The sequence below is a fragment of the Solanum dulcamara genome, chromosome 11 (assembly GCF_947179165.1).
Source record: "Solanum dulcamara chromosome 11, daSolDulc1.2, whole genome shotgun sequence".
In the NCBI taxonomy this organism is placed as follows: Eukaryota; Viridiplantae; Streptophyta; class Magnoliopsida; order Solanales; family Solanaceae; genus Solanum; species Solanum dulcamara.
Window position 1 is genome coordinate 45,133,303 of NC_077247.1, and position 16,811 is coordinate 45,150,113.

The 16,811-nt window shown below is 34.6% G+C and overlaps 3 protein-coding genes across 3 annotated transcripts; 1 reads left to right on the top strand and 2 right to left on the bottom strand.

Annotated features, from left to right (window-relative positions):
* Nucleotides 1-5,765: 5,765 nt before the first annotated feature.
* LOC129871965 (pentatricopeptide repeat-containing protein At5g46460, mitochondrial) lies at nt 5,766-8,345 on the bottom strand. Its single transcript, XM_055946782.1, has one exon. It carries the CDS (start codon nt 8,185-8,187, stop codon nt 6,097-6,099), a length of 2,091 nt encoding a protein of 696 aa, XP_055802757.1. The 5' UTR covers nt 8,188-8,345; the 3' UTR covers nt 5,766-6,096.
* Nucleotides 8,346-10,104: 1,759 nt separating this feature from the next.
* Nucleotides 10,105-11,251, top strand: LOC129871967 (membrane protein PM19L-like). The gene is made up of 4 exons (XM_055946784.1): nt 10,105-10,344; nt 10,458-10,677; nt 10,812-10,857; nt 10,963-11,251. The coding sequence occupies exons 1-4, from the start codon at nt 10,218-10,220 to the stop codon at nt 11,047-11,049; spliced, it is 480 nt and encodes a 159-aa protein (XP_055802759.1). The 5' UTR covers nt 10,105-10,217; the 3' UTR covers nt 11,050-11,251.
* Nucleotides 11,252-11,697: 446 nt separating this feature from the next.
* Nucleotides 11,698-16,811, bottom strand: LOC129871966 (uncharacterized). Its single transcript, XM_055946783.1, has 4 exons — nt 16,472-16,811; nt 14,916-15,985; nt 14,711-14,797; nt 11,698-12,112 (listed from the first exon to the last, which is right to left on the bottom strand). The coding sequence occupies exons 1-3, from the start codon at nt 16,563-16,565 to the stop codon at nt 14,717-14,719; spliced, it is 1,245 nt and encodes a 414-aa protein (XP_055802758.1). The 5' UTR covers nt 16,566-16,811; the 3' UTR covers nt 11,698-12,112; nt 14,711-14,716.

Below are 16,811 nucleotides of genomic sequence, written 5' to 3' on the forward strand. Positions count from 1 at the left end.
AAAATCTTATCAGAAAAAATTTATTGAGATAAAAATTTTGATTAAGGAAAAAAGAGTGCAACACGTATTTACTCCCTTTAATGAAAACATCACTTAATATTTCGAAATGAATCTTTATTAATATCAAGAGATCTCACAACCATCGGACTACTCAATGGGTGTGATTTATCCATGTAAAAAAGCTTCAAAATCTTTAGAATATATGTTGATTGATAAATATCTTATTTAGCAAATGTTCAATTTGTAGGCCAAGACAAAACTTTGTCTTACCAAGATCTTTCATTTCGAATTCTTTTTTCAAACATTCAACAGCTTTTGAAAGCTCCTTAGGTGTGCCAATGATGTTCAAGTCATCAACATATACAAATATTATAACAAATTTAGATCTCGGTCATCGTATAAAAATACAAGGACAAATAGAATCATTTTTGTACCCTTCCTTTAGCAAATATTTGCTAAAACGATTATACCACATCCGCCTTGATTGTTTCAATCCATATAAGAATTTTTAAAGCTTTATTGAATAACTTTCTTTTGAATTTTTATATGCTTCAGAAACGTTGAGTGCTTCAGAAATTTTCATAAAAATATCATGGTCCAATGAGCCATATAAATAGGCAGTGACCACATCCATTAGATGCATTTCAAGTTTTTCATGAACAATCAAATTTATTAGATATCTGAAGGTAATTGCATCTACCATTGAAGAATATATCTCCTCATATTCAATGCTAGACCTTTGCGAAAAATCTTGTGTCACAAGTCGCGCTTTATATCTTACGACCTTATCATTTTCATTGCGTTTTCGCACAAATACCCATTTGTACCCTACTGGCTTGACACCTTTAGATGTTCGGACTATTGGTCAGAAAACTTTACATTTCAAGTGAAGCCAATTCTGTTTGAATTGCTTCCTTCCATTTTGGCCAATCATTTCTCTGTCTACATTCATTGACAGATTTTGAACCAGATTTTGGTTCAAGATCCTCATCTTGTTACATTATTTTAGTGGCAACATTATAAGCAAAAATATTATCGACCATAATATCATTTCAGTTCCACATTCTTCCTGTCGAGACATAACTTATCTCTTCATTCTCATTATTTTTAGGTACCTGAACTTTTGTCAAGGTTTTATGAAGTATTATGTCATAGTGCTCTTTTAAAGCACTTGCCTCATTATCATGACCATTTTGATAATTTGCTTCTCTCCTTCCTCAAGGAATTTTATATTTGGAGCCGATTGATTTATCACACTTTTGGCATGCCTTAGACTCTGTCCTTCAAGGACCTTTTATTGGAGCATTTGCAACTTCATCATCATCATCATCATTATTATTACTATTAACGAGGATCTACATAATTCAACAAACACACAATTTTTAGCTGCTCATCATATCTCCCCCTAATGTTAGGAAATCTAACATTCACCCTAACCTCATTTGGGGATCCATCTTTCCTACATTGTGGAATAATAAAATTAGATACTGTACATTCAAATTTTAGATGAAAATATTTGGTTTCTGACCCTAAATCAATTATGATGGAAAAACCTTGTTGGCTTAATACATACATATGTTGCTACATGTTAGATAAACTTATCTCATACCAAATCTCATTGGGAGTTTGGTTCTCATACATATTGTTTAGCCATAAAGGGAGGCATAGAGTTTCTACTAAACCAACCAGTATTATCAGCATGCTTTCATAGTTTGGAACTGTGCTCTTAATTTAACAATTCGAGCAAACAATCTTGTAAAAATCAAATTGCAAGTTGATAACAAATGCACATGTGACCATACCATAAATGCATCTAATAGTAAACGGTCCACGTGACAGGTTAACATGTCCATATTCATCTTTTTATAAGTTCCAAAATCTCAGGGAATACAATTCCAACTCTAGCTGGTACAATGATACAATGATCATTTTATCACGAGAACACGCAACACAAGAGAATTCTTGAAGAATAATTTATTTTTTCATCATATAGCCACATAAATTTTCAATTACTTTTGCATCACATTTGAACCGGAATGACCAATCGGTCATGCCAACTGATCTTTATTCCAGTAAACTTCTAGTTTACTTTTGCATGTGATTCCATCACCATGCCCATGTTTGTATACAACAAACAAGAGAAAAAACCGGATAACTTTTTACATAAATATTTATAAGCCGCTTCGATTGTAGTAATACGAAGATATTAAATCTTTCCATAATTTATATATAGTCTCAATTATAATATTTTTTTTATATTCAATTCCTCTGAAACTTAAAAAGTTTCTTTTGAGACTTACTACAACCCCAATATTATTCCTCCGATAGTACAATAACTCTTTTAAAGCTCACAATTAATTTTGTGTACTATCTCATGAATCATCCGTATGGTGAACATCTCCTTTAAGGAGAAAATTATATTATTATTATCATGCTCAAAATTATTACAGACAAGACATGTTTTTTTGCTTTACTTTTGTCGTACCATAGGTACACAATCAATGACCATTTATATCAAAATAAAATTTATTTATTTCTTTCAAACCTCCCGTAGAGGTGAGTTGTGGCATATATTCAACCCATAATATATTTTTTTTCTCAAACCTCCCATAGAGGTAAGTTGTGACACATATACATTCCATAAGTTCTTTTTTTTAATCACATCTTGACTCCTTCACTTTTAGAATGATCGAGCATTCATGATGCTTATCACATGTCACACATTCTTCCATGAATGGATTAATCATATGTATATGATTCATAAATTTGCATTATAGCTCATTGCCATGCCTTTAAAATTTATCATTTTTGCATGGCCCATCTCAACATCATTTTAAAAGATCAAGTGTACCACTACTTTATCTTCCTTTCTTTAGATAGAGGATTTATAAATTTATCAAATTATTATGTCGCACAACGACCACGGTTCCAGTCACCTTTAATGTCATTATAATGATAAAAATTATCTTCACATTTTGAAGGACTATTTGGAGAACCCACAATGTTCTTCCTTTTATAATTACCACAATGATGACTCGTATAGTTCTGTCCCTCCACGCCCTTATTCATTTATTCAATCACTTATCATATTTCAGACTTATTAATTACTGCTACCACATTCATACAATAGAATGGAACAAGTCAATTGGGCAGATTTCAAACTTATCATATACTTCTACCATATTCTTTTTAGGGAATGGAGCAAATTCAATGGGATGAATTTCATGACTTTTCATCAAAATATATTATTTTTACCTTAGTCATTATTGTATCATCAATATGGTGCATTGACATTTAAACTCAATGTCTTATCCATATAAAGACATTTTAGACAATAATTCGATGGAACCCAATCCAACATATTATTATCATGATGCATCAGAACTAGATCTGATATCTTATCATTTTGGTGCGATGAAACTTGAATCCACCGTCTTACCCTCAACCAATAACATTATAGTTCAAAGTGCAATGAAACTCAAGTACGAACCTTTCAAAAATCATCATCATTTTGTAATAATATACATAAGTAAATTAAATTTCAACAAGTCATATAAAATATAACAATTCCTGATTTTATTAACAAAATATATTCATTTACGACCATCAAACCAATCATTATATTATAGGTCACATCAATAGTCAACATAACTGCTAAATAAGCAAATGGAGATAAATACTAATCACAACATTAATAAAATGATGCCAGAAATTCAAAAGTTGAAAAATTAGAGTCTCATTAGCCAAATATTTTCTATGAGCCCGTTTGGATGAGCTTAAAAAAATAACATTTATGTATGAAGTGCTTTCAGAACTTTGAAGTGCTGAAAGTTATTTTTATAAATAAGCAGTTGAGTGTTTGGATAAAAGTGCTTAAATGAGGAAAATGATATGAATTTTAGGGTTAAAAGAATAAAAATGGTAGTTTGAGAATTTAGTTAAAATATAAGGGATCTAAAAGTAATTTCCATGGTCAAAGAAAATGACTTTAAGCACTTAGAAAAAAAAGTTAGTAATCCTAACTTTTCATTTTTGACTGACTTTAAGAACTTTATGGCTTAAAGTTAGCATTAGGCAAACACGTTCAAAAGCTAAAAAGGGGCTTTAAGTTGTTTTTGACCAACTTAAAGCCCATCCAAACGGGCTCTATCTTTCATGGACTATTAAAATCACTACTACCGCTAATTTAAATGACTTATCAAAGTGATAATTTTTTTTAAGACTCCATTAATTCAACAAAAAAAGAATCCGTAAAAGACATACTCAAGAAAGGAACAATTTGAATATTTTTAACATTCTACTTTTGGCCTTCTCAAAGTGAAGATGAAAATGTTTAAGCAAGTAATAAAAAGAGTGAATAGCTTGACTCAATTAGATGATATGTTTATTAGAATATTGTCATAATATATTCACCTATTACTTGTTCATCTATCTCAGTTAGTTTGAGACTCGTGCTGATAACGTGTTATAAATAAAATGACAAATCAAAATAAGAAGAAGGAAGAGAGAGCAAGTGAGTAATCTTATTGTTTTTGTTCTCTTCTCTATGTACATTCATGCTTACAAGAATGAGTATTTATAGGCCTAAAAGAAGAAACAAAATGTGGTGGAAACACAGAATAGTGGAAATAAATTATGGTGGTGGATAAGATATAGTGGAAACAAATTGTGGTGGAGGATAACATGGACATATATTATTTTGTAACAGGAGCAAGAATTTAGACAATTAATGAATTCCTTTGGGAAAGAAACTTTTTGGAACTCTGTAAAAAGTGGTTTACTCTTTCAAAAAATAATAAATTTAGTAAAATCGGAAAATTTTAATTAATTCCATCTTAAATTGGTAAGTAGACAAGTATTTGAGACAACTATTTATAGTAAGGTGGACAACAAATATGGGATGGAGTTTTATCTTACCTTTTATATGAGAGAATAATCCCACCATTTTAGTACAAATGGCCCTTTTTCATTGTTCAGAGGACTCTTTTCTGGGTATGTATTATCACTGCAACATGAATTGTGGTTGAATATTACAGAAAGATCCACCTTCACATCAAATCAACATCAATTCAATTATGTATAATAGAGATTTTGCATCATTAATCAAATTCTCTTTACACCAAAAAGAAAACAAAAGTATACCACTGCTCATAGGACTTCAATCAGGAGAACTGGGAAGGTGTGCTTATGGATAAAAATACCTGAGGTTGATGGAAAATTGGAAGTATTTCAAGCTTCAGCAGTAACAACATGAAAGACCATGAAGACAACATCAGTTATAGCAATGCTGATGGCTCAAGGCCCTTGTGATTCAACACTAAGCAGCTAACAGCTCCAGTATATAATTCAAGTATCTCAAGGCTGAGGCAGGAAACAAACAACTATCCTTTTCAAAACTTGTGATAAAATTTCTCATTAGTGTAAATTATAGTATTTCCTGTTTGCATTGGCAGGAACATTATTGGCATGTTCTATGTTAGACAACTATCTAGCTATCTCTCCTCCCCCCCCCCCCCCAACCCCCTCTCAAAGAGCAAGATTTCTATGACTATAGCTTCAATAATGAAATGTATCTTTCTATCTGATCGCTGTTGGAAAATCTGTCGACGGAATCTTCCTATGTTTATTAATGCAGATTAGACCAGGGGTCTCAATTTGCTGATCCTAGCTAAATAACTTGGGAACTTCATCCACTACACAATTAAGTACCAGCAGCTGACAAATAATTCTAACTCCAAGAATAGTAGATCTACAAGATTGGCATGATAGGCCACCAGGTACCTCAAGCTTTATTAATATGCAGTGGTTGCATTGACTCCAGGTATATTTGGTCAATCATAGGATAGCATCACAAACATTTTAGACATGGCTTCAAGATCAGCTGCTAGACATATGAAGCAGTGGATGCCAATGTCTGATTTCTTTATTGATAACATTATCAAGAGGACCCTACTATTTTGGTGCAAAGCATTTCACAGAATGTTGGTCCAATCCGAACTCTGGCAGTTCCCCAAAATTTAAACGTGTTCCGGCTTCTGGTGAACTAATTACAATGCTCCACTAACCAATTCCACAATGATAATCAAAAGGATAATGCTACCAATAATCTGAACAAGAACAAAAGCCATCCCTGAAGTGATGAAAGCGGCTAGAATCTCTTACAATGATTTCACGATCAACAATTTTTGCTATGAGCTTGATCGCAGAATGGCAGTCCCCACAGACACGCAGGTTCTTCATTACTGTTATAGCACTACCATGTGTTGTAATTAATGCAAAGCAAATAGCAAGCCTCTCACTATGATATGACAGAAGAACTTCCTTCTGTTCATCCTCTACGTCATGCAATGCATATCTTTGATCAGGGACATAACCATATTCCTTCAACTTTTCCGTCAACCATTCTAACTTTTCATATATCCTATCACTTAGAGAATGTGAAGTATCACCAGAAAGAAATGTATGCCGGATTCCCTTGTGATTAACCCAACTGCATCCTGGTTGTTTTATGTTTCCTCTTCTTTTCATATTTCCTCTAACTCTTGCAACATCACTCCATCTACCAGAAAAGGCATAAATGTTAGATAACAAAACATAAGCAGCACTACAATTTGGATCAAGATGAAAAATGTTTTCTGCAGCTCTTTCGGCCAGTTCTAAGTTTAAATGCTTCTTACAACCACTAAGCAAAGCTAACCATATTGACAAATTTGGCTTCATGGGCATGCTTTTCACCAATTCCTCTGCCTCATTTAACTTTCCACTTCTGCAAAGGATATCTACCATACAACTATAATGCTCAAGTGCCACTTCAATGGATGAGCTATGGGGGATATATTGAAATAAGCGTCTTCCTTTCTCTAGCATGCCTGAATGGCTACAAGCAGCAAGTAACCCAGTAAATGTAATATCATCCATATCAGCCCTTGAACGGACCATCTGGGAGAACAACGTGAGCGCCCAATTTCCACATCCATGTTGCGCACATCCAACGATGATTGAGTTCCATGAAACAATGTTCTTTTCAGGAATCTCCTTGAATACACCAAGTCCATCGTTTATATTTCCACATTTTGAATACAATACAACTAGCGAATTGCCAACAAAGGCATCAGTGTTCAATCCGAGTTTGACTGCTACACCATGAATCTCTTTGCCAAGATCAATAGACTCTATTTCACAGGATGAATTTAGGGCACTAGTGAAGGAAGACTGATTGGGAAGTAGACCAATCCTAATCATGTCCCCAAACACTTCCAATGCTTCTTTGTGCTTATAATTCAAGCCATACCCTGTCAAAAGAGACGTCCATACAACTATATTTATATGCAACCTCTCGCTGAATACCTTAGAAGAATCATCCATGTGCATGCAATTAGCATACAATGTGATTAGTGAAGCAGTGACATAAGTATCATATAGATAACCAAGCTTCACAACACAGGTATGAATTTCACTACCTAGACCTAAATCCCTTGCATTAGCACAAGCTGTAATAACAGAAGCAAAAGTACTAGAAGTGGGCTCAATGAAGAAATCTAGCATCTTCTTATAAATCAATAGAGCCTCATCACTCCTCCCATGCTGATCAAGCCCACTAATAACCGACGTCCACGAGATCACATTCCTATAAGGCATCAGCTCAAACAACTTAACAGCCTTCTCCACTCTTCCATTCTCAAAATACCCATAAATCATAGCATTCCAAGCAGCCACATCCCTTTGTGGCATCTCCCAAAACAAACTCTCAGCCTCTTCAACCTTTCCAAACTTCAAAAACCCGCTTATCATCGTCGTGTAAGAAATTACATTTCTTTGGGTCATTTCCTCAAATAGCTTCAAACCCATCTCCATATTCCCACAATCTACACACCCTTTAATCATCAAGTTCCACATAACTGTATCTTTCACAGGCATTTTGTCAAACAGCTTCAGTGCTTCATTTAACCTTAGATTTTCTGCATATCCAGCTATCATTTTGGTGCATAAATAAATATTTGGAGATGGGATTCTTTCAAAAAGCTCTTTAGCTTCATCAAGTCGTCGGTTCTTTAGATGCTCAGATAGAATAGAATAGCAAGTGGGGGTAGCTACTCTGAAGAATCTCGCTAAACCAATTAAGGATCTTGAATGAACTGAGATGGTGTATGATTTGGGTGCTTGAGATATAGCAACGAGGAACAACATGATTAAGCATGAGAAGAAGCCAGTGGGGAAAGCTCACTCCATGGTTTTAACGGTATTTTGAAGGCTTCAACTGTTGCCTCAAGGAAGAGAGGGAAAAATAACTTTCGCTGATAAATTACACTAAACATTTATATACTAGTGTCATTTTTACGACATTGATGATAATGTTATACATTGATGATAATGTTATACATTGTATATGACGGGGTGAATGAACGGGAGGTTAACATGTGTAAAGTCGTTGTTAGACGACTTATGTTGTATGAGCCAGATATTTAATGTAGCGAAAATGTGGATATTGAAATGGATGTATGGAAATATTAGAAAAAATAGAATTAGTAAGGAAGATATTTGGGATGACATGGGAGTGGCCTCCATGGTAAATGATGTGAGGGGAATAAAATTAAGATGTTCAAACATACGAAGATGAGATGCTTGGATTCACAGCGTGGAGGTGAGAGAAGTTGATTATAGGAAAAATTAATTGGGTGATTACTTTTTAATAAATAATTACTGATTTTAGCGATATTTTTTATTTATTATCATTTATAGCAATAGTATGATAAATCTGCACTTGTATTAAAAGTGAAGTATTATATGTGTTTTAAAATATATTATGTTTGTTTGGTAAGAAATTGACATAATGTATTATAAGTGAATTAAAGATGTGATAAATATATTACTCATCAATAAAACTTGTATTATATGTGTTTTATAAATTATTTTCTTTAATATGTATTAAAATTGTATTATAAGTATTTAGCGGGAAAAAAATGTTATTGCTATAAATGGTAAATATTTTATTAATAGAACATATTTATGTAAGTTTCCCTTTATTATACCCAGTATAGTAGATTTGAGGAGAGGTGAGGTAAACCGAAAAAGTATTGAAAGGAAGAGACTAGACAGGACATGTCACACTTGCAGTTTACCGAGGACATGACTCTAGATAGGAAGTTGTGAACGTGGAGGATTAGGGTGAAAAATTAGTAGATAGTTGAGCGTCGTCCTAGTTTTCCTTCTCTTTATTTTTATTAGTTGTTTCTTATTATTTTAATCTTCGATTTTAGTATAACCCATGTCCTTTGCTTTGGTTATCATATTATTTGTTGTTGTCACTCCTTCTTTTCCCATTATTTTCATATTTGATTTGATATGATTTACTTAAGTTAAGGGTCTATCATAAACAACCTTTCTACCTTCACGAAGTAGGGATAAGACTGCGTACATTCTACATTTCTTTGATACCAACTTATGGAAATACACTAGATATGTTATTGTTGTTGTACTTATATACTAAATCCTAAATTACACTAAACAATTCTATAGAAAATGACAAAAATGGTACCTTATATTTGAGGATAGATTTGAAGTAGTCCCTTAACCTTTGAGTAGTTTTGGTTCTTAAATTTGTCAAAAGTGCACACTTTTTTCCACCAAATATTTAACAAGTTATATCCTTGTCTTTTTCTTCAAAATTTCCATCAAATCTAATAGATGGAGTTTGCTTTGTATTTGGTGAAGATCGAAAGTGCTATTTTTGCAAACTTAAAAGACCAAAACTGTCCAAGATTATATATAGGGGATTACTTTGAACCTACCTCAAACATAAGGGACCATTTTTTGTTATTTTACATAGCTCATTTTGTATTTTCAAACATAGTTAATGCAATGTTTTGGAAACAAAGAATGTTCCTTTTGAAATCAAAGAATGTACCACCTCAAAAGTTAGATGAGCAAGAATCTTGGTTTTTGCTTCCTTGCCTTGATAAGAATATTGGTTTTTGCCTCCTTGCCTTGATTATGAAGCATTGCCTTTGAAACCCCACAAAGCCCTTTAGAACAAACAGCCTTACAAGAAAAGAACCAAAACCTTCTGAGATTGAAGCATTTATAAAGACCCCAAAGAACTTGCAGAGATCACATGCATTTGTACAACATATTCTTCTTAGCCTTTACAAACCCTTGTTCAATTTTCATCAAAAAGAGGTTTCAAGCCTTTATATCATAATCATTTTCAAGAACCAAAAATGGCTAATGGGCCGATGAAACCTGTTGCATCTTTGCTTTTGGTCCTTAATTTCTGCATGTATGCTGTTGTTTTAGGCATTGCTGGCTGGGCTATGAACTTTGCCATTGATAATGGTTTTGTCATTGGTAAGCATCTTGTCAAAATGTTCTATTGTTGGAGAGTCCAATCTACTAAATGTTCTATCTTTTTACTAAATAGTCTTTTGTTAAGACTGATCATGGTGGGTGATTTTTAACAGGTCCGGGAATGGATCTTCCAGCACATTTCTCTCCAATTTACTTCCCAATAGGAAATGCTGCCACTGGATTCTTTGTTGTGTTTGCTTTGATAGCAGGTGTGGTGGGAATAGCATCTGTCCTGTCTGGACTTAACCATATTCGCCATTGGAACATCGATAGTTTACCAGCTGCTGCTTCTGCTGCTGCCATTGCCTGGAGTCTTACACTCCTTGCCATGGGGTAAGGCCATGTCTATTTTCACTTAACGAATATCTGAATCTGAATTTATCTTTTAATGCTTCGTGCTATTTGCTCTCTGTGTTTTATGTACTATTCTGCATATCAGTAAAGTAATGAAATTGTCATCCATGCAGCTTTGCTTGGAAAGAAATTGAACTCAACTACAGGAATTCCAAATTGGTAAACTCTAACTAATAGCACATTGAACTGTAAACAAAGTTAATTTATGCAAATTTAAGAAAACTGTTGACATTAACCACTTTACAATTTTTGGATATCTTGCAGAGAACAATGGAGGCATTCTTGATAATTCTATCGTTTACTCAACTGGTATACATAGCCGCCATTCACGGTGCTTCATCAAGGAGATAAATGAACTTGGAAGATGAATTGTATCGTGTGAAATGTGTTGATTGAGTCTGTCGTTTCCTTTTCTTTTGGTTTGCTAATTGTCACTGTTTTTATTCATTCTTGTGTATACAAAGTTGGCCAGATGGCTTTCTGTATATCATCTATCTTCAGTATTCAAATTGTAAGAAACAAATAAGAGATGCAAAAATATTACCTTTCATTAGCTTTTTCCCAGAAGAAAATTGGACATTATCAAGAAAATCATCATATATGTACATTATCACATATCTCCTGAGTTATGAAAGTTCAACAAGGATTTACATAATGCTGTCAAAGGGAAACAGCATGCAGAATTCACTCATCAACTTCAAAAGAGAAATCCAAAACAAACCCTTAAATATGAACTAACAGATATCATTTGAAGCATAGTTATTCTTTGGCACCTAAATTCCATGGAGTAATTCAAATCTAATCAAAAGATTGTGTAGCATATAAAAATTCTCTGCGTCAACTAGCATAGACATTCACAATCTGAAGGACCACACCAAATTTGGCAGCAAGGTTAGGACCACTAGAATAGGAAACAGAAAATAACCATCACCGATGTCAAACTTAGTGAAGAGAAGTAAAAGGAGCGACTATTAATAACAAAGCTTTGAAGACTATGTCTGAACCCAAAGGATATAACTATATGTTGCTGAAATTTTGATGAATAACAATTCCAAGTGTCCTGTGCAACCAAAAGACATTAAAAAGGCTCTTCCAACTCCCTGAGGAGCAGGTACATCACACCATTAGAACATACGAGAAAAGAAACTAACCACTGCAAAATACCAGGAAAGCAGCAAAGAGACGAGAAGTTCTCGGCTGCTTTTTCAAACTAAACTAGGAGTACTGAACATATAAGTTTCTATAGCAAGACCCCTTGCAAAGACACTGTTCAAGAGGATGAAGGCAGTCATCAACTTAAATAATTCCAAATGTTGCTACTCCATTCAACCACTGTTCAAGAGGATGAAGGCAGTCATCAACTTAAATAATTCCAAATGTTGCTACTCCATTCAACCAGCTTCATGATCTGATTCTGCATTAAAAAAAGACATTTAATCATAATCATAAGAGGACCCTGAATGTTAATGCTCTAGATACAGTCATACAGATATGTAATTGCCAGGCATAGTTAAGAGGATAAACTCAATAGAACATTTATCAGGTATTACAGTACGCGTGGAAAAAGCTATGCAAACAAATAGAAAAATCAAAACAGTAACTCCCAATATCCTCATGTAAGGAGTCTAGCATATTGCAGAACTTTAAATGCTCAGGTTTCTCATAAATCATTGAAAACAGCAAGGCAAGTGGAAATCATGCAAGAATTCAACAAGAGACGGAGATGAAATATCTTCTATCCAAATCAAATTCATCAGAGTCGTGCTAAAAAAATATAAAAAAAGGACTTTCGGGAAGGATGTCATTAAGTACATCTATATTTCTTTTTTGATTCCCATGAACCTCAATGCATCAGCCTTCCCAGTTGCCTTCATTAAGTTTGCTACCGCATACGCTTTTCCTCAGAGAAACTGGTAACTAAGAAATTGTTTGTTATATTTCTTAATGTCTTGCTTAAAGTTCAATTTTTCATATAACTCTGCAGATTATTAGTTTTTTGTCTTCCCCTGCAAAAAAGAGAAACAGGATATCCTACTTCACGTTACTTCATTGTCTCCGCTAATAGTAGCAGTTCATAACCTTCTGTAACAAAGCAGATTGTTTCTTCATAAAACCTCAATATGCTGTTTTCTCCACTTGCATGTTTCTAGCTTCCTCATGAATCTAATCATGAGTACATGTATGACCTTTCACACCATTGCCGGAATATTTAACCAGCCAACACCTACCAGCTACCTGAAAGTGCTACCAGCATATGACTATATGTGAAAAGTACAAAGGTCCTTGGTGCACCCTGCCTAATATCTTAAATTACTCTAATCTGGTATCCTTACAGTTGTTAATGAATTACGTTAAGTTGACTAATAAACTGAGTTTTTCCTCACATTTAATCCAAAAATCTGCCCTTGCTCATGAGCTTTATAACCATAAACAATTTTCTATACCAGTTTGTAGAAGGTATACCATTTCAAAAACTTTATGACTGCATGATTCACCATTGTACTCCTTCGTGCAATCTTTTTTACAACACTTAATATCAAAAGTGAATCTCACCCCATAAGTTCAAACACCTAAACTAAGCAAGACGTGCAATGTCTAAGATTTTGATGAGAGACTTTAGTGAACTGCTCTGCTGAAACACAGGCGATATTTACCTATACTTTCTTGCCTATTCAGTGAATTCAATGAGTTGTACTCACTCTGTCCTATTTCATGTAATGGTGTTTGACTGGCCATGAAGTTTAAGTACAAAAGGCTTTTTTAACTTGTGGTCTATAAATCCCTTAACATTTGTGTCGCTAAAAATCATTCCATTGAGGATAAAATGGGAAGTTTAAAGTTAAATTGTTTCTATAAGAAATGTATCATTCTTTTTAGACAGACTAAAAGCATAAAATGGGACAGAGGCAGCAATAAAAATCAGACCCTACTAAGATATACGACAATGACAACAATCCCTCAATCCCAAACTACAGATTTGCTCCATTTGGAACTAATTCCAATGTTAAAAAACTTAGGGTTTTCAGCCGAAGATGTTCTCTATCATTTCTACCAACATACACGTCGAAACAGACAAAGAGACACTAGCAAACCCTACTTAAATATATCTAAATGACCCCCCCCCCCCCCCCCCCGCTTCTAGAAAAGAAAAGATAATGATTAACATGTGAAGAGAACACGATTATCTCTCATGACATGTCCATTCCAGAACTTGGATACATGACAAAAATAATGGAAGAGATTCCAAAATCCTTGTTAGTTGATTTGTTCACCTAACTAGATTATGTATGAACATGAAGTGAAACCATTTGCATTCTAGTATATCATATGGAAAAAAAAATCAAAACCATGGGATCAACATTGAATTCAAGTCTTACATGCATTATAGGCGACATAAATAAGCAAAAATAAAAAACATTGACAACACAGCTTGAAGAAAACAATCCTAAATGACAACGTAGCAGATCAACCTTGCTACTCTGTTTAGCATGAAAACGATCATTTGGACAGTATGCTCATAGAAAATAGCTTAATTTGATGGTCACTTAAGCAACAAGATTGCATAATAGGACACCATCAATGACATGACATTCAAGTTGACATAATGTGTTTGGAGCAGTTGCACTGGTAAATAATTGAGTTCAGTAAGAGCAGATGATTACACTTAATTTTCAAGAGAAAGTGACTGTGAAGCGACCTAGACAAACTTTTCTAGGCTGTCACCAGTCCGCATAATTTTTTGTCTATCATGCTTTTTCTTCTTATAGTTAATCTTACAACAGTTGATCCAATCCACACGGTAAGGAACTAATTTTCAGACCAATTAACACTTAAAAACTGTGCCAATAAGATTAAAGTCAGGCATAAAGGACATCAAGCAAAACAAAACGAAAAAAGACCAAAAGATATATCCAACTGATAAAAGCTATACATTTTTGTTCTTCTTGCAAATGTAAAGATAGGTAAAAAATAATGTGGTTAAAAAAGAAAATAAAGAAGGCTGATGTCAAACCTCAATTCATCTATTTGATCCTGCAAACAACTCAAACAGGCCACAGCAACTCTTCCAGGAAGTTGTTTGCACTGGTTGTGAAGGCAACTGTAAAAACAAAATAGAAATAATTTACAAGATTTACCACGTAAACATGAGCTGCCAGATGTGACTGAGAGCACCCTCGACTATATGAATGACAACAAATAATAGAAAGATAAATAACCTGACGGTCATGGCATTCGAGAGCTGGAGATTCTTTCACATTATCAGCACAAACACCGGCATCAATTTTAGGAGCGCTGTGGGGTGCCTCTATTTTTTCTTCATTTTCTGGGATCGCAGAAGCCTTTGCATCTGTATTTTCTAAAGAATTACCATTCGATATTGCACTAGCTGCTTCATCTCTTTTCTCTGACTCCGTCTCCATCAGAACTTCTGAAATAGTGGCTTTGTCAACTATAGCACCCAAATTTTCCTCCCAATTTTCCACAACAATATCTGAAGCTGTATCTTTCTCATCCACAACACGCAGATTTTCTTCCCCTTTTTCCTTCACCACCGGTTCAACAGCAGATGCAGTCACATTATCAGCAAATGAAGCACTTGTTGTGACTTGAACTTTGTCTTCTGATATTGCAGCCTTATCCAAATTAGATGTAGAGGCTGTTCCCACAAGGCTATCAGCAACTTGTTTATCAGGCAAGGACTCATTATCTTTCACTAATTCAACAGCTGGAGTATCATCAACCACAATACTATTCTTCTCAAGCAAAGATTCAATATCTTTCACTAATGCAACAGCTGGAGCATCATCAACCACATTATTATTATTCACAGTCAAAGATTCAATATCTTTCACTAATTCAACAGCTGGAGCATCATCAACCACAATGTTATTCTTATCAGCAACATCATATTTTTCTACTGAGCAGCTGCTGCTGCTGCTACTGGAACTCCTTCGCAACCCTCCTTTGTAAGATTCAATCATGGGTTCAGCATTCTCAACACTTATCTTCTGGCTCTCAGATTCACCCTCAACCTTCAATTCCCTTTCAACCTGAACAAGACCTCCTTCTTCATTTCCGACAATCTTCACTTCCTGGCCTTCATGTTTCCCCCCATTGGATTTGTTCTCATCAATTGATCGATCATGTGAATCATCCAATTGCTTCTCTCCATCTTCGACCTCCCGCCCTTCAGTAAACTGGTTTTGGTGATTCTGATAATCTTGCGATGCAGGGGAACTACCCTCACTATCACTCTCTTTATCATCACCTTTCCGATCCTCCTCACCTGCCATAGATCCATCCATAGTCATTCAATACCAAATCAAGCAGAATGCCACAAGTTAGCAATACCCATCAGCTTTTATGACCCACAAATCAAAATTAACAACTAAAAAGTAAGCAATAATGGAAGTAACATGGGTTGGTAGGTCATGAATGCTCCCACCAAAAAACTTATAAAACAAACACACTATACAATCATCTATATACACACAACAAGAAAACACCAATAACTAACTAAAGTTCAATCAAGAAACATACCAATACGGAGAAAACAATAAAACACAACAGGATAAAGTAAACTAGACCCACCAAGCAAAATTGGGAAACAGATCACAAACTGTAAAGTCCTTGAAGATTTGGGGAAAAAAAAGGCACATGGGTATGTCCAAGATTAATTAACAAAGCATAAAAACTACTTTTTTTTTTACACCCCAAAACACCAAAACACAGTACAACGCCTAATCATCGATACAGAGTGTGAAGTAAGTACCAAGAAAAGAACCAGTGCTGCGGGATGGGGGTTCTATTGCTTGGACCTGCTTCTTTTTCTTAGCAGCTTTTCGCTTCTTGGCACCTGAAGGCATGTTTTGGTTTTATGAGAGTAGGTGATTATACTCTGCAAAAAATGGGATCTTTGATTCTGTTTCAAATTCTGAATTGAGGAATCTTGTTTTGTTTTAGCTTTGTTTTGTGGTGTATTGGGTAATGGGAGGGATTTTGAAGTTTGGTACTATCAATGGAGGAGAAGAGTGAGTAGGAGATGGGTATTGGGTCCCCTCTGTTTCTTTGGAAATCAAACGAAGCGTCCCTTTGTGTGTATGAGGCTGTAT